Source organism: Oryctolagus cuniculus, chromosome 11 (genome assembly GCF_051225735.1).
Source record: "Oryctolagus cuniculus isolate XC-2025 breed Fujian yellow rabbit chromosome 11, ASM5122573v1, whole genome shotgun sequence".
NCBI lineage: Eukaryota > Metazoa > Chordata > Mammalia > Lagomorpha > Leporidae > Oryctolagus > Oryctolagus cuniculus.
In genome coordinates this window covers 52,159,615-52,185,469 of record NC_142877.1, presented here as the reverse complement: position 1 = coordinate 52,185,469, position 25,855 = coordinate 52,159,615, and the positions used below count along the sequence as shown (strand labels likewise).

The window sequence follows — 25,855 nt, the reverse complement described above, 5'->3', positions numbered from 1 at the left end:
CAGGTTTCCCATGTGGTTGCAGGGGCCCAAGCACTTGGGCCATCTGCTGTTGCTTTTCCAGGCCATAGAGGAGAGCTGGATTGGAAGTGGAGCAGCCAGGACTGAGCCGGCGCTCATGGGATGCTGGCACTGCAGGCGGGACTTTTCCCGCTACACCAGAGCACTGGCCCCCATATTGTATTTTTTTATATTCCAAAACACAGGGCCTGAATTTTTTTGTTTTTTGAAATAAATCAGACTCTGGAGGGAGTAGGTTTGAAAGTCCCCCAAGTGCTTCTTTATTTTATTTTTAAAAAGTTTTATTTTTGGCCGGCGCCGCGGCTCAATAGGCTAATCCTCCGCCTAGCGGCGCCGGCACACCGGGTTCTAGTCCCGGTTGGGGCGCCGGATTCTGTCCCGGTTGCCCCTCTTCCAGGCCAGCCCTCTGCTGTGGCCAGGGAGTGCAGTGGAGGATGGCCCAGGTGCTTGGGCCCTGCACCCCATGGGAGACCAGGAAAAGCACCTGGCTCCTGGCTCCTGCCATCGGATCAGCGCGGTGCGCCGGCCGCAGCGCGCTGGCCGCGGCGGCCATTGGAGGGTGAACCAACGGCAAAGGAAGACCTTTCTCTCTGTCTCTCTCTCTCACTGTCCACTCTACCTGTAAAAAAAAAAAAAAAAAAAAAAAAAAAGTTTTATTTTTAAAAATTTTATTTGTGTATTTGAGAGGTAGAGTTACAGACAAAAGAGAGGGAGAGACAAAGAAAGGTCTTCCATCCACTGGTTCACTCCCCAAATTGCTGCAAAGCCAGGAGCTTCTTCTTGGTCTCCTGCATGGGTGCAGGGGACCAAGCACTTGGGTCATCTTCTACTGCTTGCCCAGGCCATAGCATAGAGCTGGATTGGAAGTGGAGAACTGGTGCCCATATGGGATGCTGGCACTGCAGGTGGCGGTTTTACCCACTACACCACAGCACCAGGTATTAAATTCTACATCTGTTCTAAAATCTTTAGTGCTCCATATGCTGTTATCTAGTTCATTTAACTGTTCAGTGCAGTGTTCAAAAAAAAAATAGCCTTCGTTCCCAAATCCCTAACCTTTATTCAGGCCATTTCCCCCTCACCCTGCTTTGTTTATGCTGAAGTCTGGGGAATGCATACACACTCAGCTCCATATACAGGTGAAACCAGTGTGAAGGAAAAGAATTGTTATTTATTATCTGGAGAAAATATATTATAGAGGCTGGCGCCGTGGCTCAGTAGGCTAATCCTCCACCTGTGGCGCTGGCATCCTGGGTTCTAGTCCCAGTTGGGGCACTGGATTCTGTCCTGGTTGCTCCTCTTCTAGTCCAGCTCTCTGTTGTGGCCCGGGAGTGAAGTGGAGGATGTCCCAAGTGCTTGGGCCCTGCACCCGCATGGGAGACCAGGAAGAAACACCTGGCTCCTGGCTTCGGATCAGCGCAGCGCGCCGGCCGCAACGTGCTGGCCGTAATGGCCACTTTGGGGGTGAACCAACGGAAAAAGGAAGACCTTTCTCTCTCTGTCTCTCTCTCTCTCATTGTCTAACTCTGCCTATCAAAAAAAATTAAAAAAAAAAAAAAAAAGAAAATATATTATAGAAAAATAACATAGGTAACAGTGGAGCTACAAATAAGTATTAGAATGGCAGCTCTTGTCAGTAAATAAAATAGATATTAAATTATTCCATTCCTTTGGCTCTTAGGATCTAGCTCTTGCTGTCATTTTTTTTTTTTTTTTTACTCACTGGGGAGGCAGAGTTACAGAAGAGAGAGGGAGAGACAGAGAGAGAGGTCCTCTGTCTGCTGGTTCACTTGCCAAATGGCCTAAACAGCTGGTGCTGGGCCAGGCCAAAGCCAGGAGTCAGGAGCTTCTTCCAGGTCTCCCACGTGGGTGCAGGGGCCAAGCATTTGGGCCATCTTCTACTGCTTTCCCAGGCCATGGGAAGACCCGGAGGAAGCTCCTGGCTACTGGCTTTGGTTCCTTGTGGCTCCAGTCATTGTGGCCAATTGGGGAGTGAACCAGCGGTTGGAAGACCTCGCTCTCTCTGCCATTCCTTCTCTCTGTGTAACTCTGACTTTCAAATAAATAAATCTTTTTTTTTTTTTTTTTAATAGAAGTAGAGCAGTAGAGACTTGAACCAGCATCCATGTGGAATGCCAGCACTGCAGGCGGAGGCTTAACCTTCTGCGCCATACCTTGGCCCCCCATTGCTATCTTTGATTCATTGACGTTTTCTTGAGATTCAAGAAAAGTTCTGTTTCCTGAGATTTTTCTAGATCATCAGGCCATATCTATGTTATGTTGTTCTAATGTAATTTAGGTCTGAATTGGCTTGAAATTTTTCCTCCACATGCCTTCTATAAATCATCTTGTGAGTTTAACACTATGCCTGGTATTCTTTTAAAAAATATTTTATGTATACTTATAAAAATAACTGGGATGATTTGCATATAGGAAAATTCATTGTTTTATGTATACAGTTCATTGATTTTAGTACATTTATAAAATTGTGCGGCCATCATCACTGTCTTAATCCCAAGAGATTGATATTACTGTAGAAACACCTTACCTTTAACATTCACTCCTATTTGCTCTCTTTCCGCACCCACTAACTTAATCTCTGGATTTACCTATTCTGGACATTTCAATTTATTTCTTTAAAAAATATAGTGATTTGATGCAAATTTATAAGGAAACTAATTTTTTAAAGATTTAAAAAAATGATTTAGTTACTGATTTGAAAGAGTTAGGGAGAGAGAAAGAGAGAGAGAGATAATCCATCCACTGATTCACTCCCCAGATGTCTGCAATAGCCAGCGCTGGGCCAGGCCAGAGCCAGGAGCTGCGTCTGTGTCTCACATGTTGGTGGCAAGGACCTAAAGACTTGGGCCGTCTTGTGCTGATTTTCCCAGGCCATTAGGAGGGAGCTGGGTTAGAAGTGGAGTAGCCGGGACATGAACCGGCTCCCATTTGGAATGCCAGCATCTCAGGCAGCATCTTTACCTGCTACACAACAACACTGGCCCCAGGAAACTTACTTTAAGTAGAATACAATCTTCTGGCTGGCGCCGCGGCTCAATAGGCTAATCCTCCACCTGTGGCGCCAGCACCCTGGGTTCTAGTCCTGGTTGGGGCGCCGGATTCTGTCCCGGTTGCCCCTCTTCCAGGTCAGCTCTCTGCTGTGGCCCGGGAAGGCAGTAGAGGATGGCCCAAGTGCTTGGGCCCTGCACCTGCACGGGAGACCAGGAGAAGCACCTGGCTCCTGCCTTTGGATCAGCGCGGTGCGCCGGTCTCGCACCAGCTGCAGCAGCCATTGGAGGGTGAACCAACGGCAAAGGAAGACCTTTCTCTCTGTCTCTCTCTCTTTCACTGTCCACTCTGCTTTGCCTGTCAAAAAGAAAAAAAAAAAAAAAAATATATATATATATATATAGTCTGCTTCTATCAGTAGCTTCTCCCATGCATAACTTTTATTAGAAGTTTGTTGGAGGATTGGTGTTTGCAGGTGGATATGGATTAATCCATAGGAGAGTTGAAGATCTTATAAGTAGGAGGAAGACAATGACCCAAGCAAAGAACTTGATTTTAGACTTAGCTCCTCTTTTGTTGTACTTTGATCTAGAAATAAATAAATAATGATTATAATTTCTTTTCTCATTTTATGCAGTCTGTGGCTCCAGCAGCCTTGTTTCTGGCAGCTAAAGTAGAAGAACAGCCAAAAAAATTGGAACATGTCATCAAGGTGGCACATACTTGTCTCCGTCCACAGGAGTCACTTCCTGATACCAGAAGTGAGGTAGGAAATTCAATTACACATCTGTTCTTTATTTATTTTGATTGTAACTAAATTTTGCAACTTTAATTTACTGAAATTTGAATTGGAACTTAAACTTTAGTGTTTGTCTTTTTATTAACAAAAAAGAATCATACAAGTTCATTGTATTCATTGTAGTAAAATTAGAAAATGCAGAAAAATAGATATATTTTAGACTGCTGAAGCACAGATATATGAGAACCACTATTATTTCCAGCTTTTCTATGAATAGGTACATGTGCATGTATTTTTTTTAAGATTTTATTTACTTATTTATTTGTGCAGAGAGAGGACAGATTGAAATCTTCCATCTCCTAGTTCAGTCCCCAAATGGCTGTAATGGCCAGGGCTGGGCCAGGCTGAAGCCAGAAGCCAGGAGGTGGCTTCTGGGTCTCCCACATGGGTGCAGGGGGCCCATGTACTTGGGCCATCTTTTGCTGCTCTCCCAGGCACACTAACAGGAAACAGGATTGGAAGTGGAGCAGCCGAGTTCTTGAACTGGTGCCCATATGGGATGCTGGCACTGCAGATGGAGGCTTAATCTTCACTGTAGTGCTGACTCTGTATTTTTTTTTTTTTTTTTTACAATACTCCATGCTATTCTTTTTTATTTTTCAATTTTTTATTATATTTTTAAAAGGTTTATTTTATTTGAAATTCAGAGTTGTAGAAAGAGAGAGAGACAGAAAGAAATCAACCATCTGCTGGTTTACTCTATAAATGGCTGCAATGGCTGGAATTGGGCTGGTCTGAAGCCAGGAGCTAGAAGCTTCCTCTGGGTCTCCCTCATGGGTGCAGTGGCCCAATGACTTGGGCCATCTTCTGCTTTCTCAGGCACATTAGCAGGGAGCTGGATAGAAAGTGGAGCAGTTGGGTCTGCTTTACTTTTTAAAAATTTCTAGATAGTATTTCATCATATATGTAGGAATGTATCTCTCTGTTGATATATTTTGCCATTCTCTATTAAGTATAGGTCATTTGTGGCTTTTCATCACTGTAAGAAGAATGTTCTTACAGATTTTTGTTATGAATCCTTAGGTGAATCTTGTTACTAGTTTTAAAAATTTTTCTAAGCAATTATAAAAATTCTGTGAGCTTAGTTTGAAGGAATACAGTTAAGAAACAGTTTACTTATAGCTTATCTCTGGGCCAAGCATTGTGGCGCAGCAGGTTAAGCTACTGCCTTCAGCGGCTGCATCCCATATGAAGGCCTATTCCAGTCCTGGCTGCTCTACTTCCAATCCAGGTCCCTGCTAATGTGCCTGGGAAAGCAGCGGAGGAGGGCCCAAGTGCTTGGGCCCCTACAACCGTGCAGGAGACCCAGAGGAAGCTCATGGCTCCTGACTTCAGCTTGGCTCCATCCTGGCCATTGTGTCCATCTGGGGAGTGAACCAGCAGATGGAAGACCTTGCTGTCTTTCTCTCCCTCTGTCTGTCTGTAACTGTGCCTTTCAAATAAAATAAATCTTAAAACAAAAACAAACAAAAAAACCAACAAACTCATCTCCTTCCAAGAGGATATTACTTATCACAGTTTGATATATTTTCTTTGAGATCTTTATTTTATGCATGTTCACATAATTTTTTGTTTACTTCTTCTCCCCCACTGCCCTTTTTTTTTTTTTTTAAAGGATTTATTTATTTTATTTGAAAGGCAGAGTTATAGAGAGAGGGAGAGACAAATCTTCCATCTGCTGGTTCATTCCCCTATGATCCTATCGGCCAGAACAAGGCCAGACTGAAGCCAGGAGCTTCCTCCGGGTCTCCCATGTGGATGCAAGGGCTCAAGCACTTGGGCCTTCCTCCCCTGCTATTCCATGCTTATTAGCAGGGAACTGGTTCACAGGTAGAACAACTGGGACTCAAACTGGCACCAATATGGAATGTGTGATTTAAAAAAAAGAGGGCCAGCATTATGGCATAGTGTATTAAGGTGCCACTTATGGTGCCCAAATCCCATATTAGAATATTGGAATGCTGGATCATATAAAAAAATAATTCTTTAAAAAAGAGATTTGTTTATTTATTTAAAAGGCAGAGCAACAGAAAGAGGAAGATAAAGACACAATTGTCTTCCATCCACTGGTTCATACCCCAGATACCTGCAGCAGTTAAGGTTTTGCCAGGCTAAAGCCAGGAACCAGAAGCTCCATCTGGATCCCCCATATGCATGGAAGGAACCAAAATTCCAAGTTATCTGATGCCTCCCAGGTTCATTAACAGGAAGTTGGATTAGAAGCACAAAGTCAGCCAGACCCAAACCAGGCTCTCCCATAGTGAGATGCAGTTGATGTGGGTTAAGCAGTGACTTAACCCACTACAGCACAGGGCCCATACTAGCTGCATATGCATTTTAAAAGAATTAAACTTTTCATCTAATTTTATTAAAAATCCTCATTGAAAGGTAGAAATTAATTTTAATTATTTAACCCAGTATATATAAAACATTACCATTTTAGCATACATGTAATCAATATTAAAGAGTTCTTGAGGGGGCTGGCGCTGTGGTGCACTAGGTTAATCTAACTCTGCCTATGGCGCCGGCATCCCATATGGGTGCCGGGTTCTAGTCCCGGTTGCTCCTCTTCCAGCCCAGCTCTCTGCTGTGGCCCGGGAAGGCAGTGGAGGATGGCCCAAGTACTTGGGCCCCTGCACCTGCATGAGAGACCAGGAGGAGGCATCTGGCTCCTGGCTTTGGATTGGCTTAGCTCTGGCCGTTGAGGCCATTTGGGGAATGAACCAATGGAAGGAAGACCTTTCTCTCTGTCTCTCTCTCACTGTCTATAACTTAACTCTACCCTGTCAAATAAAAAAAAAAAATCTTAAAACCAAAAAACTTCTTGAGGTATTCTCTATTTTTTTAACTGTCTTTAAAATCTAGTGTGTAATTTAGGCCGGCGCTGTGGCTCAATAGGCTAATCCTCTGCCTGCGGCACCGGCACCCCGGGTTCTAGTCCCGGTCGGAGCGCCGGATTCTGTCCCGGTTGCTCCTCTTCCAGTCCAGCTCTCTGCTGTGGCCTGGGAGTGCAGTGGAGGATGGCCCAAGTGCTTGGGCCCTGCACCCCATGGGAGACCAGGAGAAGCACCTGGCTCCTGGCTTCGGATCAGTGCCGTGTGCCAGCTGCAGCGCGCTGGCTACAGCGGCCATTGGTGGGTGAACCAATGGAAAAGGAAGTCCTTTCCCTCTGTCTCTCTCTCTTACTGTCCACTCTGCCTGTCAAAAAAAAAAAAAAAATAAATAAATAAATAAAGTGTTCACTAGCCCATGTAGGATAAATCTGAATTTTTTTGACTGGAATAATCTCAATTTTTTTTTTTGTTTATCCTTTGAACTCTTGTATTAACTTTTAGAAATTTAGCTTTGCTCCAATTATTCAGTGAGAATCAAACATTTGACTAAAATATTACTGTACTGTAAGAAGGCAATGAACAAAATCTCTGGGGCTTTTTCTATCACTACACAATTATTTCTCAATGTATTGCTTCACTTTTTTTTTTTTTTTTTAAAGGAAAATGTGTTGAATGGGCATGGAGATAAGGATTGCACACCAGTTCCTCGTCTACCTTATAACTTCTAATTTTATCCCTGCTTTTTATTTATTTATTTTTTTCTGGGAGAGCTTGTTAGAATTGTTTAGATTTTGTATATTATGCTTTTCAGGAAATAATTTCTCTGTCTTCTCATCTTTAGGCTTACTTACAACAAGTTCAAGATCTGGTGATTTTAGAAAGCATAATTTTGCAAACTTTAGGTATGTATATTTTCCTTCAACACACCTCAAAAACTATGCACATAATTAAATCATCTGATTTTTAGGTTTGTCGGATGGAAACAGGAAGAAAATCCTTTGGAAAGGTTTTTGCAAAATATCCATCTGTGTCTGGGTTTTAGAGGTTGTAGAGCTTAGAGTTTTAACCCTGGTGTGTATCATAGAGAGAATATAGGCACAGTTGATCTTTGAAAAAGCATAAATTAGTGGGTTTTTTTTCTCCGTATTCTAGGGTTCATGGTATGCTTTTTAAGATTGGTAAACTTTTTAAAAATAGATTTATTTATTTATGTGAGAGGCAGAGTTACAGAGAGAGAGAGGGAGAGACAGAGTAGAGAGGACTTCCATCTACTGCTTCACTCTCCAAATGGCCTCCATGGCTGGAGCTAGGCTTATCTGAAGCCAGGAGCCTTGAGTTTCTTCCAGGTCTCCCCTGTGGGTGCAGGGGCAGAAGGACTTAGGCCATCCTCCACTGCTTTCCAAGGCCACTAGCAGAGAGCTAAATTGGAAAAGGAGCAGCCAGGATGTGAACCAGCACCCATATGTGGCACCCATATAGAATGCTGGTGCTGCAGGTTGAGGCTTAAGCTACTACTCCATGATGCCAGCCCCAGGTTTGCCAATCTTTAACCAAATAAATACTGTCAAGAACTGTCTCCAGAACCTTTTTAGTTCTGTGGATTGTTATGGTCTGCTTGTCATTGTGTTTGGAGAACAGTATTTATTATTAAAATTGGTAGCCAGTTTTTAAAGATTTATTTATTTCAAAGAATTACAGAGAAAGGGGGAGAGACAGGGCAGTGGTGGCGGTGGGGAGCAAGGATATCTTCCATCCGCTGGTTCCTTCTCCAGAAGGTCACAACAGCCAAGACCGGGCCAGGCTGAAGTCAAAGCCAGTAACTTCATCTGAGTCTCCAATATAGCTGGCAGAGGCCCAAACACTTGGACCCTCTCCTGCTGCTTTTCCCAGGCCATTAGAGGGAGCTAGATTGAAGCAGAGTAGTGAGGACTCACCACTATGCCACAATGTGGGCCAGTTTTTTAAAACTGTAGAGTAGAAGTGTAGGAATTCAGGCAGTAGGGATTGGATGAGCAACTCTGATGATGTTCTTTTATCTTTGAGGTTAATTCTTGCTAGTTAACTTCATTCCTCTTCAAGGTAATCATACTTCGGAAGACAATGATACTCTGGTGGAATAAATTTTTATTAACGTTTTAATGTGTGAACCAGTAAGATCTAATTCACAGAATTAGAATAATTAACATCATGTAAATTTTACAATAGAATATGTTTTCTTGGAAATTTTAGTTATATATTCAAAGAGAAACTTAAAAATAACTTTTATAGCACACTGATTTTGCCAAGTTATGGTAAAGACCATTTGGGGTTGGATATGGTAAGTGGTACCTATGTGAGATGATGATGAACAAAACAGCTAAGAGAAGAAAGGCTTGAAAACTTTTTCAAGATTAAGGTTTGGGAGGTGGTCATTATTGAGCAACTTATTCCAGTTTTGTATTGTGTTCTGTTGTCCCTAGAAAAGGAGGTTTTCGTTTACTCATTGGTCCTGTGTACTTGCAGGCTCTGTTCTAAGCATCAGCAACTTTGGAGATAATCAATAGGTCTGAGAGAAGACAGTGCCTCTTAGCCTCTCAGTGGTTGAGGGAGAGGGAAATGAATGAGCACTAAAGTATAAACAGAAGTTTAAATCCTCTCGGTATCTTTAGCATTTTTTGACCAGTTTCTTTTTCTCTTGAAGGCTTTGAACTAACGATAGATCACCCACATACACATGTGGTCAAGTGCACTCAGCTTGTTCGAGGTAAGGAATCCCAGCCGGAGATGACTGTCTAGATTGCTGTGCAGTGTTGGGCATTGTGGCGCAGTGGGTTCCCACATCCTGGGTCAGGGTGTGTGGAATCAAGTCCTCCCTCTGCTTTTATCCAGCTTCTGGCTAATGTGCCTGTGAGGCAGAAGATGATGGTCCCAGTGCTTGGGTTCCTGCCACTCATGTGGGAGACCTGGATGGAGTTCTTGCCCCTGTCTTCAGACTGGCCCAATTGTGGCTGTTGCAGAGATTTGGGGGAGTGAACCAGTGGATGGAAGATTGCTCGCTCACTTGCTTTCTCTCTCTCTGCCTCTCTCTCTCTCTCTCTGCCTTGCAAATAAATAAATCTTTAAGAAATTGTTTTACAGTTTAGAGGCTTTGATTTGTTATGGGAAATCCCGCAACACAGCTATTTGGTCAAAAGTTAGAAGGCCTGTTTGGCTTAAAATCTGTAGTTCTGAATTGAAGTTTTTCTATTGGGTTCTCATAGTTAATGTTTTTAGATGTTTTCCAGGTAAGGAGAGTTAAACTGGGGGCATATTTTGAGAAGTCACCAAATCACAAGTATATAGCAGCAATTTTATTTACTTTTTAGTTTCATTTTATTTGAAAGGCAGAAAAAGAGACCAAGACTGAGAAAAATCTTCCATCCAGTGGTTCATTCCCCAAATGCATGCAACAACCTGGGCTAGGGCAGGCCATAGTTGGAGTCCAGAACTCAAAATCTTGATCTCCCTTATGGGTGGATAGGAACTCAGTACTTGAACCATCATTTGCTACCTTCCAGGGTACACATTAGTAGGAAGCTACAATTGGAAGTGGAGCCAGAACTTGATCCCAGGCAGTTTAATGTGTGATGCAGGCAATCCAAAGTGTTGTCTTAAGTGCTGTCATGGCAGTTTTAAGGAAGTCTTGGGAGTGGGTGAACATATTTTAAATCCAGGATTGATCAAAGCCTATCTAGAAGATTGTAGGGAGTTTATGGTAATTTATTTCCGTGATTGACATTTCCTTGGAAGGACTTTTCTCATTCTGACTTAATAATAACAGTTAAAACTGAATGAAACCCAGTTCTTTTCTTTAGTTTAAATAGTTGTATCAAGAATATCTGGTGTGCCGGCACCGCAGCTTACTAGGCTAATCCTCCGCCTGCGGCGCCAGCACCCCGGGTTCTAGTCCTGGTTGGGGCACCGGATTCTGTCCCGGTTGCTCCTCTTCCAGTCCAGCTCTCTGCTGTGGCCCGGGAAGGCAGTGGAGGATGGCCCAAGTGCTTGGGCCCTGTACCCGCATGGGAGACTAGGAGGAAGCACCTGGCTCCTGGTTTCAGATTGGTGCAGCACGCCGGCTGTAGTGGCCATTTGGGGCTGAACCAACAGAAGGAAGAGCTTTCTCTCTGTCTCTCTTTTCTCTCTCTCACTGTCTAACTCTGTCAAAAAAATAATAATAATAATAAATAAAGAATATCTGGTGCTTGCTTTGGCAGCACGTATAATAAAATTGGAATGATACAGAGGAGATTAGCATTGCCTCTGCAGAAGGATGACAGGCAAAGTCGTGAAGCATTCCATATTTTTGCATGGCGCCCCGACCTTTATGAGGCTTGAGTACTGAGTGCAGAGTGCAACTCAGGTGGCATTGGTTTCTGTTCAGCACAAGAGGCTGTCTCCAGAGGATGTTCCGCCCAAAGACTGGTGGCCGTCACCATTCGAGATTCTGAAACCCTAATGACTTCAGTATTTGGTATTAGAACATGTTCACCTGGTATGTCAGGCCATTTGTGATGGAGCCAGCAGATATATTTGGCCACTTTGACACATTGTTATTGTTCCTTAAGCTGCCCAACAAGAGTGTTTTCTGCACTTTTAATAAATTTTCTTTTTTTTTAAGCCTGCAGTCTTTTTTTTTTTTTTTTTTAAAGAGATTTAGAGATTTATTTATTTTATTTGAAAGGTAGAGTTACAAAGAGGCAGAGGTACAGAGAGGGAGGGAGGGAGAGAGAGAGAGAGGTCTTCCATCCTCTGGTTCACTCCCCAGATGGACACAATGGCCAGAGTTAAACTGATCTAAAGCCAGGAGCCTGGAGCTTCTTCTGGGTCTCCCACGTGGGTGCAGGGGCCCAAGGACTTGGGCCATCTTCCACTGCTTTCCTAGGCCATAGCAGAGAGCTGGATTGGAAGTGGAGCAGCTGGGACTCGAACTGGTGCCCATATGGGATGCCAGCACCGCAGGTAGCAACTTTACCTGCTATGCCACAGCACCAGCTCCTAAATTTACTTTTATTAAATAAAAAAAAAAAAAAAATCTGGATACCACTGTGCTCCCAAATTCTTAATTTGAAAGTATTAAGATGTTTACATTCAGCTGGGTAGGGTTAAACAAAGATGGGTGTGTGTGTGTGTGTGTGTGTATTTATATATATTATTATTTATTTTTTTTGCCAGGCAGAGTTAAGACAGTGAGAGAGAGAGAGAGACAATTCTTTTTGTTGGTTCACTCCCCTAATGGCCGCTATGGCCGTCGCTACAAAGCCAGAAGTTGGGTACTTCCTCTTGGTCTCCCATGCGGGTGCAGGACCCAAGCACTTGGGCCATCCTCCACTGCCCTCCCGGGCCACAGCAGAGAGCTGGATTGGAAGAGGAGCAATTGGGACTAGAACCCGGGGTGCTGGCACTGCAGGCAGAGGATTAGCCAAGTGAGCCACGGCGCCGGTCCAAAGATGGGTATATATTAATACTGAAAAGACTTATTTTCTAAGGAAGATAAAAATTTGCTTTATCATCCAGAGCAATTAATATTTATGATTTGGGGATTAACTAACAGGCTACTCAGTTTAAGACTTTTATTTTGTCAGAAAAAGTCACTTTTCCCAAATATAAGGATCTTCTGGATTCTATCTTGCCTTCAGATCATCTTAGTTCATCCTTTACCTTGGTGCTTCACAGTGAACTCTTGCATCTGAATCTCTGGGCTGTTAGTTCAAATTGCTCACATTCTTCTCCACACTTAGTTGAACCTAATTCTAGGGAGCAGACTCAGGAATTGAATTTTAAATAAGTACCCTTGAGACGTTGGGTATGGAGTAAAGCTTGAGTCCCTAGGTCTGGAAGTAGCATAATTAATATTAAAATAAAAAAATCAAAAATTAATCTGTGTCCTTTGGTGGAGTGTAAACATCAGGTGGTTAGGGATCTTCATCTGCCTCATTTACCCCTGTATTCATAGTACCTTGCAAATATTTGTTGAGAATGAATGAAACTAATATTTTCTCTTTCCTCAATCCCCTTATTTATTTTTTTTCAGCAAGCAAGGACTTAGCACAGACGTCTTACTTCATGGCAACTAACAGGTTTAAATTTTAATTTTTTCTCTTCTATTTTTGGAATTGGTTTTTACTTGGGTTGGAATGGTCACCTTTTGAGGGATTTATAGAACCCAAATAAATTATTGGTATATAACTTGTATTACCAAGCGCCTTGCTTATTCTCATCTCTGATTTCCTGTGTTTTTTATGGTAACTAAAGATATTCACAGTAACTGTCAGGGCTAACAAGCTCAGTTTGATAACCTGAAACTTTTGAAATATACCATGAATCCACACTTGAGTGAGTGAGTGGTCATTATTTATTTATTTATTTATTTTTAAAGATTTATTTATTTGAAAGCAGAGTTAACAGAGAGAAAGAGAGAGAGATATCTTCCGTTGCTGGCTTATTTCCCAGATGGTCACAATGGCCAGGGCTGGACAGACTGAATCCAGGAGGTTCTCCCACATGGGTGCAGGGTCACAAGGATTGTGCCATCTTTCACTGCTTTCCCAGGTATATTAATAGGGAGCTGGATTGGAAGTGGAACATCCAGGACTTGAACCAGTGCCCATATGGGATACCGGTGTCACAGGTGGTGGCTTTATCTGCTACGCACATTGCCGACCCCATAATGCTCATTATTTTAAATAGAACAGAACTGTGATTGATGAGAAGGATAACTTTTATGGCATTTCCTTTTGTATTTGATTTATGGATTATGCAAACCAAAAAGCTTATAGTTTACCTTGTTAGAAGCTTTTCCTTAGGAAAATACATGCTAAACATTGACTTCTGGGCTTAGAAACCAGAAATCCATGTTTTTGTTTTAGATTTTTGTTTATTTTTCATTTTATTCAAAAGATATGGTTTACTCTTCAAATGCTTACAATAATCAGGGCAGGGCCAGGCTGAAGCCAGTAGCCCAGAGGTCAATCTGGGTCTTCCACATCGGTGGCAGGGACACAAGTACTTGAGTTACCACATACTGCCTCACAGGGTGTGCATTAGTAGGAAGCTGATCTGGAAGTGATGTAGCCAGGACTCAAAATCAGGCACTCGAATATGGAATCTGTGTGTTCCAAACAGTAAGTTAACTGCTGCACCAAATGCCCACCCTTAGAAATCAGTGTTTCTAAAAATCTAGCCTTTTGGGGGTACCTGCTCAATGTATGGATTGAGTAATGTGTAGTCAAAACATTTAGGAATGTTACCTGAGGAGAGGGTTAATTAAAAATCATTACATTGAATGCTAGTTCAGTGCACTGATAATTGGATAATTCTTGCCCTTCTGTGGGTTTCTTTAGTTTTTTTTTTTTTTTTTTTTTAAATAGTGGAGAGTTTTAGCTTTGGGTTGAAAAATGAGAGCTCATGACACTCTCTTTTTCCTTCCCTCCAATGTCAGCCTGCATTTGACCACATTTAGCCTGCAGTACACACCTCCTGTGGTGGCCTGTGTCTGCATTCACCTGGCTTGCAAGTGGTCCAACTGGGAGATCCCAGTCTCAACTGATGGGAAGCACTGGTGGGAGTATGTTGACGCCACTGTGACCCTGGAACTTTTAGATGGTAAGTTTTAGAAGAGTAAGGGACCTTGAAAAACATGTACTTTTTGCCTTCGCATATCTGGCCAAAGATGGCTTGATTTACATGAAAAGAGTGAGGTAGTTGAGGTTATTCTTGTTTTATTATCTGTGTCTCTGAGTCTTTCTTGAATGTTCTGTTCTGTATTCATAGAACTGACACACGAATTTCTACAGATTCTGGAGAAAACTCCCAGCAGGCTCAAACGTATTCGGAATTGGAGGGTAAGAAATTATTCTAGTCAGCTTGTGGGACAAAACCAGTTTCTTTTGACTGCACCAGTGAAAATACAGCAGAATTGGATGTGTACTTTATGTTTGGAATCTCCCCTTTAATGGTTGCGCAGTAATCATGACTTGAACTCCTCAGCCTGGACACTGGCCCCGAGGTTGGTGGCTGTGGGCAATAGTGGGATCTGCTTTGCATTATGGAACTCCTGTTATATGGTCATTTCTTCAGCAATGTTCATGGCATATTTTCTGTGTGGAAACACTTGTAAAAAGCACCATGGCTTCCTTGAAGAGCATTTATTGGCTTCTGGTAGAATCAAGTTATAGAATTATGTTAACACTGGACTTTGACATTACCTTTTTTTTTTTAATTTGTTTAAAGATTTATTTATTTGAAAGGCAGAATTTAGAGAGGGAGGAAGTGACAGAGGTCTTCCATCTGCTGGTTCGCTCTCCAAGAGGCCACAATAGCCAGAGCTGAGTCAATCTAAAGCCAGGAGCCAGGAGATTCTTCTGGGTCTCAGAGTGGGTTCAGGGCTGAAGAACTTGGGCCCATCTCCCACTGGTTTCCAAGGTGTATTAACAGGGGGGTTGGATCTGAAATGGAGTGGTGGGGACTCTAACCAGCCCCCATGTGAGATGCTGGCATTGCAGGTAGCAGCTTTACCCACTATGCCACAGTGCTGGCCCTGACATTACCTATTTAAAAAAAAAAAAATGTTTATTTGAATGACAGGCAGAGTGAGAGAGAGTTCTTCCAACTCTTGGTTTACTCCCCAAATGGCCACAACAGCTGGAGCTATGTTGATCAAAGCCAGGAGGCAGGAGGTTCTTCTGGGTCTCCTGTACAGATGCAGGGGCCCAACTACTTGAGCCGTCTTCTGCTGCTTTCCCAGGCCATAGCAGAGAGCTGGATCGGAAGTGGAGCAGCTGGGACTTGTACTGGTGCCCATATGGGATGTCGACACTGCAGACAGCAGCTTTACCTGCTGTGCCACAGCACCGGCTCCTGCCATTACCTACTTTTAAAATGATTTTTAGAATTTTTTAATTTTTTTTTTTTACTTTTGAGAGGCAAAAAGACAGAGACAAAGATAGAGAGTAAACTCCCATCTGTTCACTCCCCAAATGCTTGTAACAATTTTGTTTGAGGGTGGCCTGAGGCCAAAGCCAGAAGCTGGGAACTAGATCTCCCATGTGAGCGGCAGGAACCCAGTAACTTGAGCCATTGCTGCTGCCCTCTGGGATCTGCAATGGCTGGAAGTTGCAGTCAGGAGCTAGAGCCAGGTATTCAACCTCAAGTATTCTGATATGGACCTAGGGTATCTTGAAAATCTATCTGACAGTGGAAAAAATAAAAAAGAATGATCTCATTATTCATAAATAAGACTTTGAGGTTCAATTTTAACTTTTAACTTTTTAAAAAGATCTATTTATTTGAAAGGTAGAGTTATAGAGAGAATGAGAGAGATATATAGAGAGATCTTCTGTCTGCTGGTTCACTCTCCAAATGGCTGCACTGGATGGGGTTGGCCAGACCAAAGCCAGGAGCCAGGAGCTTCTTCCTGTTCTTTGACGCGGGTGCAGGGGCCCAAGGACTTGGGCCATTGTCTGCTGCTTTCTCAGTGCATTATCAGGGAGCTGGATTGGAAATGGATCAGCTGGGACTAGTGTCCATATGGGATGCTGGCACTGCAGGTGGAGTTTAATCTGTTACACCACAATAATGCCAGCTCCTGAGGTACAATTTTAAATTGCAATTTATGTAAAAAGAAAATTTTAGGAAGTAGGCACCCAGCCTTATAGTTAAAATGTCTTGTCACACATCATTTGATACTCAGCTTCTGACTCCAGCTTTTTGCTCCTGTTTAGATGGTTTTCCTGCCTCCCAACTTGGCCTGGCCCCACCCCACCCCATCCCAGCCATTGAGGGTATTTGGGAAGTGAACCAGTGGGTGGAAACTCTCTTACTGTCTCTTTTCCTCTTTCTGCTTCTCAAATAAAAGAATAATAAACAATGAAAAATATTTCCCTCATATCTCATATATTCAGGGCAGTAAGTTAATTTCATTCTTCTCAGTTCAGTGAGTTACAGAAAATGAGTTTTCTTAGAAGCAGGCTTGAATTTGTTGGTGGACCAAGTACAGCGGTATTGTGGTGCAGTGAGTTAAAACCCTGGCCTGCAGTGCTGGCAACCCATGTAGGTGCCAGTTCAAGTCCCTGCTGCTCCACTTCTGATCCAACTCCTTGCTAATGTGCCTGGGAAAGCAGTGGAAGATGGCCCAAGTTCTTGGGCTCCTGCACCCATGTGGGAGACCCAGAAGAAGCTCTTGGCTCCTGGCTTCGGATTGGCTCAGCTCTGCCTGTTGTGCTATTTAGACCAAGGAAACATTAAATTGGGGGTGGGGGAGAGCCATAGAGGGCCAGTGCTATGGCTTAGCTGGTTAAGTTGCCACCTGCAGTGCTGGCATTGGATATGGGCACTGGTTCAAGTCCTGGCTGTGCTTCAAATCTGCTTCTGATCTCGCTCCCTGTCAATGGCCTGAGAAAGCAGTGGAAGATGTCTCAGGTCCTTGGGTCCCTGCACCCATGTTGGGAGACCTGGAAGAAGCTCCTGGCTTCTGCCTGGGCCAGCCCCAGTCGTTATGGCCATTTAGGGAGTGAATCAGCAGATGGAAAATCTCTCTCTCTCTCTGTCTTTTTAAGATTTATTTTATTTATATGAGAGAGAGAGAGAGGTCTTCCAGTCTGCTGGTTCACTTCCCAAATAACTGCAATGGCCAGAGCTGAGCTGATACAAAGCCAGGAGACAGGAGCTTCCTCCAGGTCTCTCATGTGGATGCAAGGACCCAAGAACTTAGGCCATCTTCCACTGCTTTCCCAGGCCATAGCAGAGAGCTGGACTGGAAGAGGAGCAGCTGGGACTCGAACTGGTGCCCACATGGGATGCCAGTGCTGTAGGCTGGGACTTGAACCCGCTGCGCCATAGCACCAGCCCCAGATCTCTCCTCTCTCTTTTTCAAATAAATAAATCTTAAAAAAAAAAAAAAAAGTCATAGACATTCATGAGTGATTTCTAGATAATACCAGCTTTTTTCCCCCTTTTTAAAGTATTTTAAATTTTTATTGGTTAGATTTTTTTGAAAGAGACTAAGAGGTCTGCTATCTGCTGATTCACATCCCAAATGCCTCAACACCCAGGGCTGGATCAGGTTGAAGCCAGGACCCTGGATTGCAAGTCAGGTGCCCTCCACTGGTGATAGGAATTCATGTACTTGAGCCATTAGTTGATATTTCCCAAGGTGCACACTAGCAATAAGCCAGAATTGGAAGCATAGCTGAGACTTGAACCCAGGTACTCTGGATTTATTTATTTGAATGGTACAGCGACACAACACACATACACACACACACACACATCTTCTGTCACTCCCCAAATGACAACAGCAGTCAGGGCTGGTCTGGGCTGAATCCAGGAGAGTGGAGCTCTGTCCAAGTCTCAAACAAATGAGTGGCAGGGGCTGAAGTATTTGGGCCATAATCTGCTGCTTCCCAAGGTGCCAAATGCCTGCCCCACAGATTGTTGATTGATTTTTGTTGTTCTGTAACATTGTTATAGATTGCTGTGACTTTTTTTTAAGTTTTATTTATTAGTTGGAGAGTAGATTTAGAGAGAGGGAGAGGGAGAGAGAAATGTCTTCCATCTACTGGTTCCCTTCCCAAATGGCTGCAACAGCCGGAGTGGGCTGATCCAAAGCCAAGAGCCAGGAGCTGCTTCTGGGTCTCCCATGTGGGTCCAAAGACCCAAGCACTTGGGCCATCTTCTGCTTTCCCAGGCCATGGTAGAGATCTGGATAGGAAGAGGAGCAGCAGGACATGAATTGGCACTCATATGGGATGCTGGCACCGCAGGCAGTGCTGGTCCCTTGCTGTGGCTCTTGACTGAAGGTTTTAAAATCTTCTGATGGCAGTGATTCATTGGCTCTCATATGGGTAATTCCAGAACTTTGGTGGTGTTGCAAGTAAAATCTACTCATTTCGGTGTTTTTCTGTTTACTAAATTATCTGGATTGAAAAGATGTTGTTTGCTTCATTGTAGGCATGCCAAGCTGCCAATAAAACAAAAGCAGATGACCGAGGAGCAGATGAAAACACTTCAGAGCAGACAATTCTAAACATGATTTCCCAAAGCTCTTCAGATACAACTATTGCAGGTTTAATGAGTATGTCAGCGTCTTCTACCACAAGTGTAGTGCCTTCCCTTCCGGTATCTGAAGAGTCATCTAGCAACTTAACCAGCGTGGAGATGTTGCAGGGCGAGCGTTGGCTGTCCTCCCAACCTCCTTTTAAACTAGAACCTGCTCAGGGTCATCGGACTAGTGACAATGTAGCACTTATAGGAGTTGATCATTCCTTGCAACAGGACAGTTCAAATACATTCATTTCCCAGAAACAAAGTAGTAAGAATGTGCCATCAGCTAAAGTGTCGCTGAAGGAATACCGTGCCAAGCATGCAGAAGAGTTGGCAGCTCAGAAGAGGCAACTGGAGAACATGGAGGCCAACGTGAAGTCACAGTATGCGTTTGCTGCCCAGAATCTGTTGTCTCACCATGATAGCCATTCTTCAGTCATTCTGAAGATGCCTGTGGAAGGCTTAGAGAACCCTGAGCGGTCTTTTCTGGAAAAGGCTGACAAAACAGCTCTCAAAATGAGACTACCAGTGGCAAGTGGAGATAAAGCTGCCTCTTCGAAACCAGAGGAGATTAAAATGCGCATTAAAGTCCATGCTGCCACTGATAAGCACAATTCTGTAGAGGACAGCATTACAAAAAGCCGAGAGCACAAAGAAAAGCACAAGACTCACCCATCTAATCATCACCATCATCACAATCACCACTCTCATAAGCACTCTCACTCACAGCTTCCAGCTGGTACTGGGAACAAACGTCCAGGTGACCCAAAACACAGTAGCCAGTCAAGCACCTTACCACATAAAACCTATAGCTTGTCTAGTTCTTTTTCCTCTTCTAGTTCTAGTCGTAAAAGAGGCCCTTCTGAAGAGACGGGGGCAGTGTTTGATCATCCAGCCAAGGTTGCCAAGAGTACTAAATCATCTTCCATAAATTTCTCCTTCCCTCCTCTTCCTGCGATGGCCCAACTGCCTGGGCATAGCTCAGACACAAGTGGCCTTCCCTTCTCACAGCCCAGCTGTAAAACTCGAGTTCCTCATATGAAACTGGATAAAGGCCCTACTGGGGCCAATGGACACAATACAGCTCAGACAATAGACTATCAAGATACTGTGAATATGCTTAACTCCCTGCTTAGTGCCCAGGGTGTTCAGCCTGCGCAACCCCCATTTGAATTTGTGCATTCTTATGGTGAATATCTGAATCCACGAGCTAGTGGAATATCCTCCAGAGCTGGCAATACAGACAAACCCCGGCCACCACCTCTGCCATCGGAACCTCCTCCACCACTTCCACCGCTTCCTAAGTAAAGAAGGAAAAAGGAGGAAAAAAACTTGTTTCAAAAACATGCTTTTTTTTTTTTTTTTTTTCTCTACTACTGATTCTGGACTAAGAAAATTACTTCCCTTATGAAATATGTCAGCCTTCTTTGACTAGGGAATAAATTGATATTGAGAAGTAGGTGGGAAGGTGGTGGGTGGCCTTGGTTATTATATGTGCTGCCTCCTACGTTTTCACTATTTCATTCTAGTTTTTACTGGTATAAGAGGGGTGGGAATGTGTTCAAGCTGTGAAGGATTAAGAACACTTTCTCCATTCTTGGCCTCTCCACTTCCTGATTAGGTTGATTGGAGTTGATATCTTCCCTCTTCTTGCCAGAACTGAAATATGGAAAGTTTGTTTTATCAAGCAATTGTGGATCCTTTTGGTGTTTAATATATCAGAAGAGAGGGAGTATTTAAACATCAAAATCTTTTAAAAGACTTTTAAATAATTTAAAGAAAGTAAGTTATCTTTAGTTTTTTTATATAATTGGGGAGGGGATTGAGATTTTGCTGTGTGTAAGAGATACATAGCAGTAACTCTTGCGGGGTGGGATTGGAGGGTGGGAATGTGTTCAGGGTGGGTGGGAGGGTAGGCTTTTGGCTAAGAGTTCTGAAATAGGCTCAGGCCATTTGAAGTGTTGAAACCTTTAAGTACGTCTGCAAGTGTGAGTATGTGTGTGTTTTAAGTGTGTGTGTCTGAAAATCATGTTTGATCTTTCCCTCCCTTTCCCTTACCACTTTTCACTTACCAACAGTCTACTACTAGAGAGAACAGGGCTGGCCTTGGGATCCTAAAGGAAAGATGATGCCTTTATCTGACAGGCTGTTTCTTCCTTTATGTTGCAATTGAGCAGTATTCCTCTTATTTCTATTTTCCGTAAGTGCAGCCGGTGGCTTGACTGTTAGCTACATACTGAAAACTTTGTTTTCACCCCATTTTTCATTTTGATGCAGAACAAAAAATAGGGTTGAGGAAGGTTGGGCAAGCAGGGCCAGCTTCTGCCCTATAGAATTGGGTGTGTCTTTTTTTCAGATAGGGCTTTGGGAAAGGTTCAGGTAAGAACAGTTGCAGGGTCTCCGGAAGGAAGGAGATGTGCGATATATATCCCTCAAGTGAAAGCCCAGACCATATATGAGAGTAGTTCTGGGAGAAGCTGTAGAGCCAGAGGATATTAAAAGCAATGAAATTGTGATTCAGAATTTTTAGAGTGTTACATCTTAAAATGCATTATGAATGTAAGACTTGCTTTTTATTTGTGTATCTGAAGGGAAACAGCTTCATCCTAATGTTTTGTAGCCAATATGACTTCAGAGGTTGGAGCTTGTGAATTATTTAAGAGTACTGGTGCCATGAGAATGAGTGAACTTTGCTAACAGGTCGCTGTTAGGTATAGTTTGTGGTGGCTGTAGATTCTAGACAGGCTTGTAAGGATATTTCTAACAGTTTTTCTTAAACAGGCCAGGAGTGCTGTTACGAGAACTCCGTTAACACCAGATACTAGGAGTGAACAGTTTTGATCATGAAGGAAATCTTGGCTAGAAAGAATTCGAGACCAAGCTGTCTAACTGAAAGCGCCACCTACCTACAGATAATTTGATGGCATATTCTTTGGTCTTCGTGAGATTTCTTCTTGTGGTGAAAAAGGTGGTACTGTTTGAATTTATCATTTTTAATGCAGCTTCCTGTGTGCCAAATAGTTTGTAGGGAGAAACTAAATTATTTTCATTGGAAGTTATGGGGCAGATGGAAGTTATGCATGCACTGCTGCTCTAGGATCAGGCTGGGGGAAGAAACGGAGGCAAGAGGGATCGATGATACGCTGGCCTAATGTGGGAAGCAGTTTGTAGGAAGGTGGATTAGCGTCCTGCATCTCTGTACTTGCCTGCTATTGCTGTGTAAGATAAGGAGCTCTCTGCTGACTGTAAACAGTAATACTTGGAGTGTCATTTCACTTTAATAGATGATAATTTCCTCTTTCTTGATGTTCTCTGTGTTGTGCCAGGTAAACTGGTAACTGTGTGGTTGTGTTTGCGAAATTTTAGGCTTTCCTTTAGCTTTCTTTAGGTGGAATGCGCTTTCCTTCCCGATCTCCTGAAAGGGAATGCGACGTTTAGTTTACATGTGTATCTTTGTGGAATTGATAGTTGCTGATTTGGTTGTGTTTTAATTATTCTCATCAAATGTCACATATTTCCTAATCACGTGCACTCCCTCCCCACAGAGGCACATATCCATCAGCATACTCCTTGGTCTCACAGTAGTACTCCTTGACAGGACTGTAGTTAATTTTCTTAGACCTTTGTCAGAAATGAACTAGAAAAAAAGTGCTTATTCAGGTCTAATGCTTTGTTTGGCCTTTGCACTAAATAGATCATTGCTGAAATAGGTCTGTTTTGTGACATTTGTGTTTTAATGCCTACTGGTACTATCTTGACATAACCAACAATGTCTGTCTGTAGATTTACATGTTTTGAAACTCCTTGTGGACTCTCCATGAAGCTGCTGCATTATCTTTGGGTTAGCATATGTGCATGTCAATTAGCGTGCATATCATCCACATTCCATAAACTTAATAAGGTTTCTAAGGGTTGTGTGGTTTCTAAGCTCTGTGTCTTCCCTACCTTCCCACCTTCATATGGTGAGAATGGGATTTATTTAGCCAAAGTTAGTCTACTAAACATGGCTTTTTGTTTCTTCTTTGAGCCTGTTAAGAAAGTGATGATAAACAGGCCTAGAGCCTCAAGTTCTGTAAATCTCATTCCTAATACTTCGTTTGACTCTCATGTTGGAAAAAACAAATACCTGTGGATTGTCCTTAGGGCTTTTAATCAGATATCTGTGTTGCTGTTAGCTGAACTCTAGTGAAGCATGAATCGAAAGCCAATTTCATCTTCTGACGTTATCAGTTATGCTTCTTGGGTTTAGAAAATTCTTAGGTGGTAGTCTAGTGTTTCCACTCATGAATCAATGTGTTTCCATATTTCAGATCCTTCCTTTTCACATAAAAAATCATCTTAAGTGTTTTATTTAGTGTATCCTATATAGTTCTGTATAATTGGCTTCACCAGTGTTGATAGAAAAAAAATTTCAATCTCCAGTTGCAAACAGCAATGGGCTAAATTGTAGAAATAAAATCATGGTAATATCGCTGCTGGGTTTCTTTAAGCCTCTGCTACCTAATTCCTCATATTGAAAATGGATCCTTCTCAAACCTTACTTGTGGACAAAGGCATTTAGGGAGGCCATATCTATCCCAGTATAGTTGAACTTCAAATATATCTGTGTTTCCTTTACTTTGGGAACTGATTAATCTTTTTTTAAATTTTCTATTGATGAGTTACTTTGATACTAATACTAGGAAAAGGGAGTATCTAGGACATATAGAAGTTTGAATACGAGTATTCTCTTGGGTTTGGGAGAGCTTAGTCTGCGCAAGCCATCAGATGGTGACAAATAGCCTTCTGCAGTCCCACTAATCTTTCAGTGACTTTAATGTCTCTCCAGATTTCCTGTGTTGCTTGCTAACACCCGGCTTTTAACTGAGTGTTTGTTTCTGATGGTTTAGGAAATGTTCATGTTGCCTCACAGTCAAGTTTTATTTTACCTTTTTATCTGTGAACGTTGAGTTTGAAATCATCACAGTACTGTAATCCTTCCTTACAGAGTAATCTGCAAAGAATTATTTTTTAAGTGGGAGCGCTCCATTTTAATGTCTAAATTTTTAACTATGAACTTGGCATTGGAAAAGGGAGGGAAAGAAAAAGAATGTTCATTAAAAAAGCAGTGTCTACTCTTCTCCTTTATGAGTGTGTATTCATGATTGAATGGAAAGAAGAGAAAGACTCGGGTTTTGTGTTGCCACGTGGAAGCGTGGAGAGGGATGCTTGACAGCATGCGAATTGAAGCCAGAGCAAGTATGTCTCCATCAAGAACTCTTCGGTTGAAAGCTGAGTAACTAGAACTGATTAGTCGTTGATCATAATGAATTGGTTACAAAGTGAAAGTGCTAGTTGGCTGAAGTACCCAAAGAAAAGAATACAACAGCCTAACTTAGTGTTAACCGAGATTTCTAACTTGAAACTGACCTTTTCCCCAGTCCTACTTCATATACCTGAACCTGTCCATTTTCTTATCAGACCAAAGAGCAAAAAGGAAAAAAACAAAAACAAAAAGTAAAACACTTTACCAATCTACGTCACTCAGGTACAATTTTGTGGTGAGATTTTGTGTTTTCTTTGTATAGCTCTTAAGAGTCCTTTGTCAGCAAATTATGTGCTGTTGCCTCTGTCCTCCTTGGGGCACCTCAATTCTGGATGCTACCCCTGGGATCTCTACTGCTGTTAAGTGAATGATAGGACGTAAGTGACCATTGTAATAATAAGGGCTCTTTGTAAAAAAAAAAATTAAAAATTTAAAAAAATTTTAAAAAGGATATTGTATACATTTTATAGTCTGGCTATCAGTTTGATATCTTGCTGTCAAGTATGTTTCTCTCTGTATTTATCCATCCCATCAATAAATATTACTGATAAAACACTTATCTGATTGTTGTTTATATGTCCTGAGCCTTTAACTGCCATTTTATTGATAACAGTTTTCTCTCACTTGTGTTAGTGCTAGGTTGTCAGTGTGCAAGATCCTGTGGGAATTTGAGTATATTGGAAAGACCTAAGATTTGGTCATCACAGTGACCCTAGTAGTTGTTTTGTGGGGGAGAGCCCTCGTTCTATATTGTTGCGAGAATACTTTGAAAGAGTGACTTATAAACAACAAAAATACAATAGCTCCAAGAGTTGACAACAGGCACTGCCTACATAGCAGCATGATCAACATAATTCATAATTGTATATCTAGCTCTTTGAAAAACGTGGAATGTTAGGTATAGCAATGTATTCAGAAGAAAATAACATTTTAGAAGAAAGAATTTCTTGATGGTTCCTGGAAGAACTGATAGTGAATACCCATTCTTTTCCTAGAATAGGAAAACAAAAAAACAAGTCTTAAAGATTATGAGCTTAGGCCGGCGCCGCGGCTCACTAGGCTAATCCTCCGCCTTGTGGCGCCGGCACACCGGGTTCTAGTCCCGGTTGGGGCGCCGGATTCTGTCCCGGTTGCCCCTCTTCCAGGCCAGCTCTCTGCTGTGGCCCGGGAGTGCAGTGGAGGATGGCCCAAGTGCTTGGGCCCTGAACCCCATGGGAGACCAGGAGAAGTACCTGGCTCCTGCCATCGGATCAGCGCGGTGTGCTGGCCGCAGCTGCCATTGGAGGGTGAACCAATGGCAAAGGAAGACCTTTCTCTCTCACTGTTCACTCTGCCCGTCAAAAGAAAAAAAAAAAAGATTATGAGCTTAAAGGGAAAGAATTCTAATGAAAAGTACTCCAAACTATATAAAATTACCAATAGTTGTAGTCTAAAGGGTTTAAAAGGAAAAAAGTTGATACTGAAAAGTCTTTATTAATTTATTTGAAAGAGTTGAGAGAGGCAGAGGCAGAGGCAGAGAGGTCTTCCACCAGCTGGTTCACTTCCCGAATGGCAGCCACAGCTGGTGCTGGGCTGATCTGAAGCCAGGGCCGTGGAGCTTCTTCCAGGTCACCCACGTGGGTGCCGGGGCCCAAGGACTTGGGCCATCCTCTTCTGCTTTCCCAGACAGTTAGCAGGGATCCCATATGGGCCACTGGCTCTGTAGGCAGAGGCTTATTAACCTGCTATGCCACAGCACTGGCCGGATATTTGCGGATTTAAAAAAAAATACATATTTGAAAGTCAAAGTGACACAGAGAGAGAGATTTTGCATCCACAGGTTCACTGCCCCAA

General features: G+C 42.7%; 1 protein-coding gene and 1 non-coding gene across 4 annotated transcripts in view; both read left to right on the top strand.

The window, feature by feature from the left end:
* The window catches only part of CCNT1 (cyclin T1), a 29,528-nt gene extending 9,350 nt beyond the window's left edge, over positions 1 to 20,178 (top strand). For 2 of the 3 annotated variants that reach the window (XM_089308257.1, XM_089308258.1), the window contains exons 4-10: positions 3,665 to 3,793; positions 7,502 to 7,562; positions 9,341 to 9,403; positions 12,710 to 12,755; positions 14,117 to 14,280; positions 14,449 to 14,519; positions 18,625 to 20,178. In XM_089308257.1, coding sequence (XP_089164383.1) covers positions 3,665 to 3,793; positions 7,502 to 7,562; positions 9,341 to 9,403; positions 12,710 to 12,755; positions 14,117 to 14,280; positions 14,449 to 14,519; positions 18,625 to 20,025 — 1,935 coding nt within the window. In that variant the 3' untranslated portion in view covers positions 20,026 to 20,178. The remainder of the gene's footprint in view (positions 1 to 3,664; positions 3,794 to 7,501; positions 7,563 to 9,340; positions 9,404 to 12,709; positions 12,756 to 14,116; positions 14,281 to 14,448; positions 14,520 to 18,624) is intronic. The other variant, XM_017341826.4, reaches the window with a different exon arrangement.
* LOC127491282 (U6 spliceosomal RNA) lies at positions 10,877 to 10,983 on the top strand. The gene has a single exon (XR_007919853.1). It is a non-coding gene; the product is annotated as a U6 spliceosomal RNA (small nuclear RNA).
* Positions 20,179 to 25,855: the final 5,677 nt, after the last annotated feature.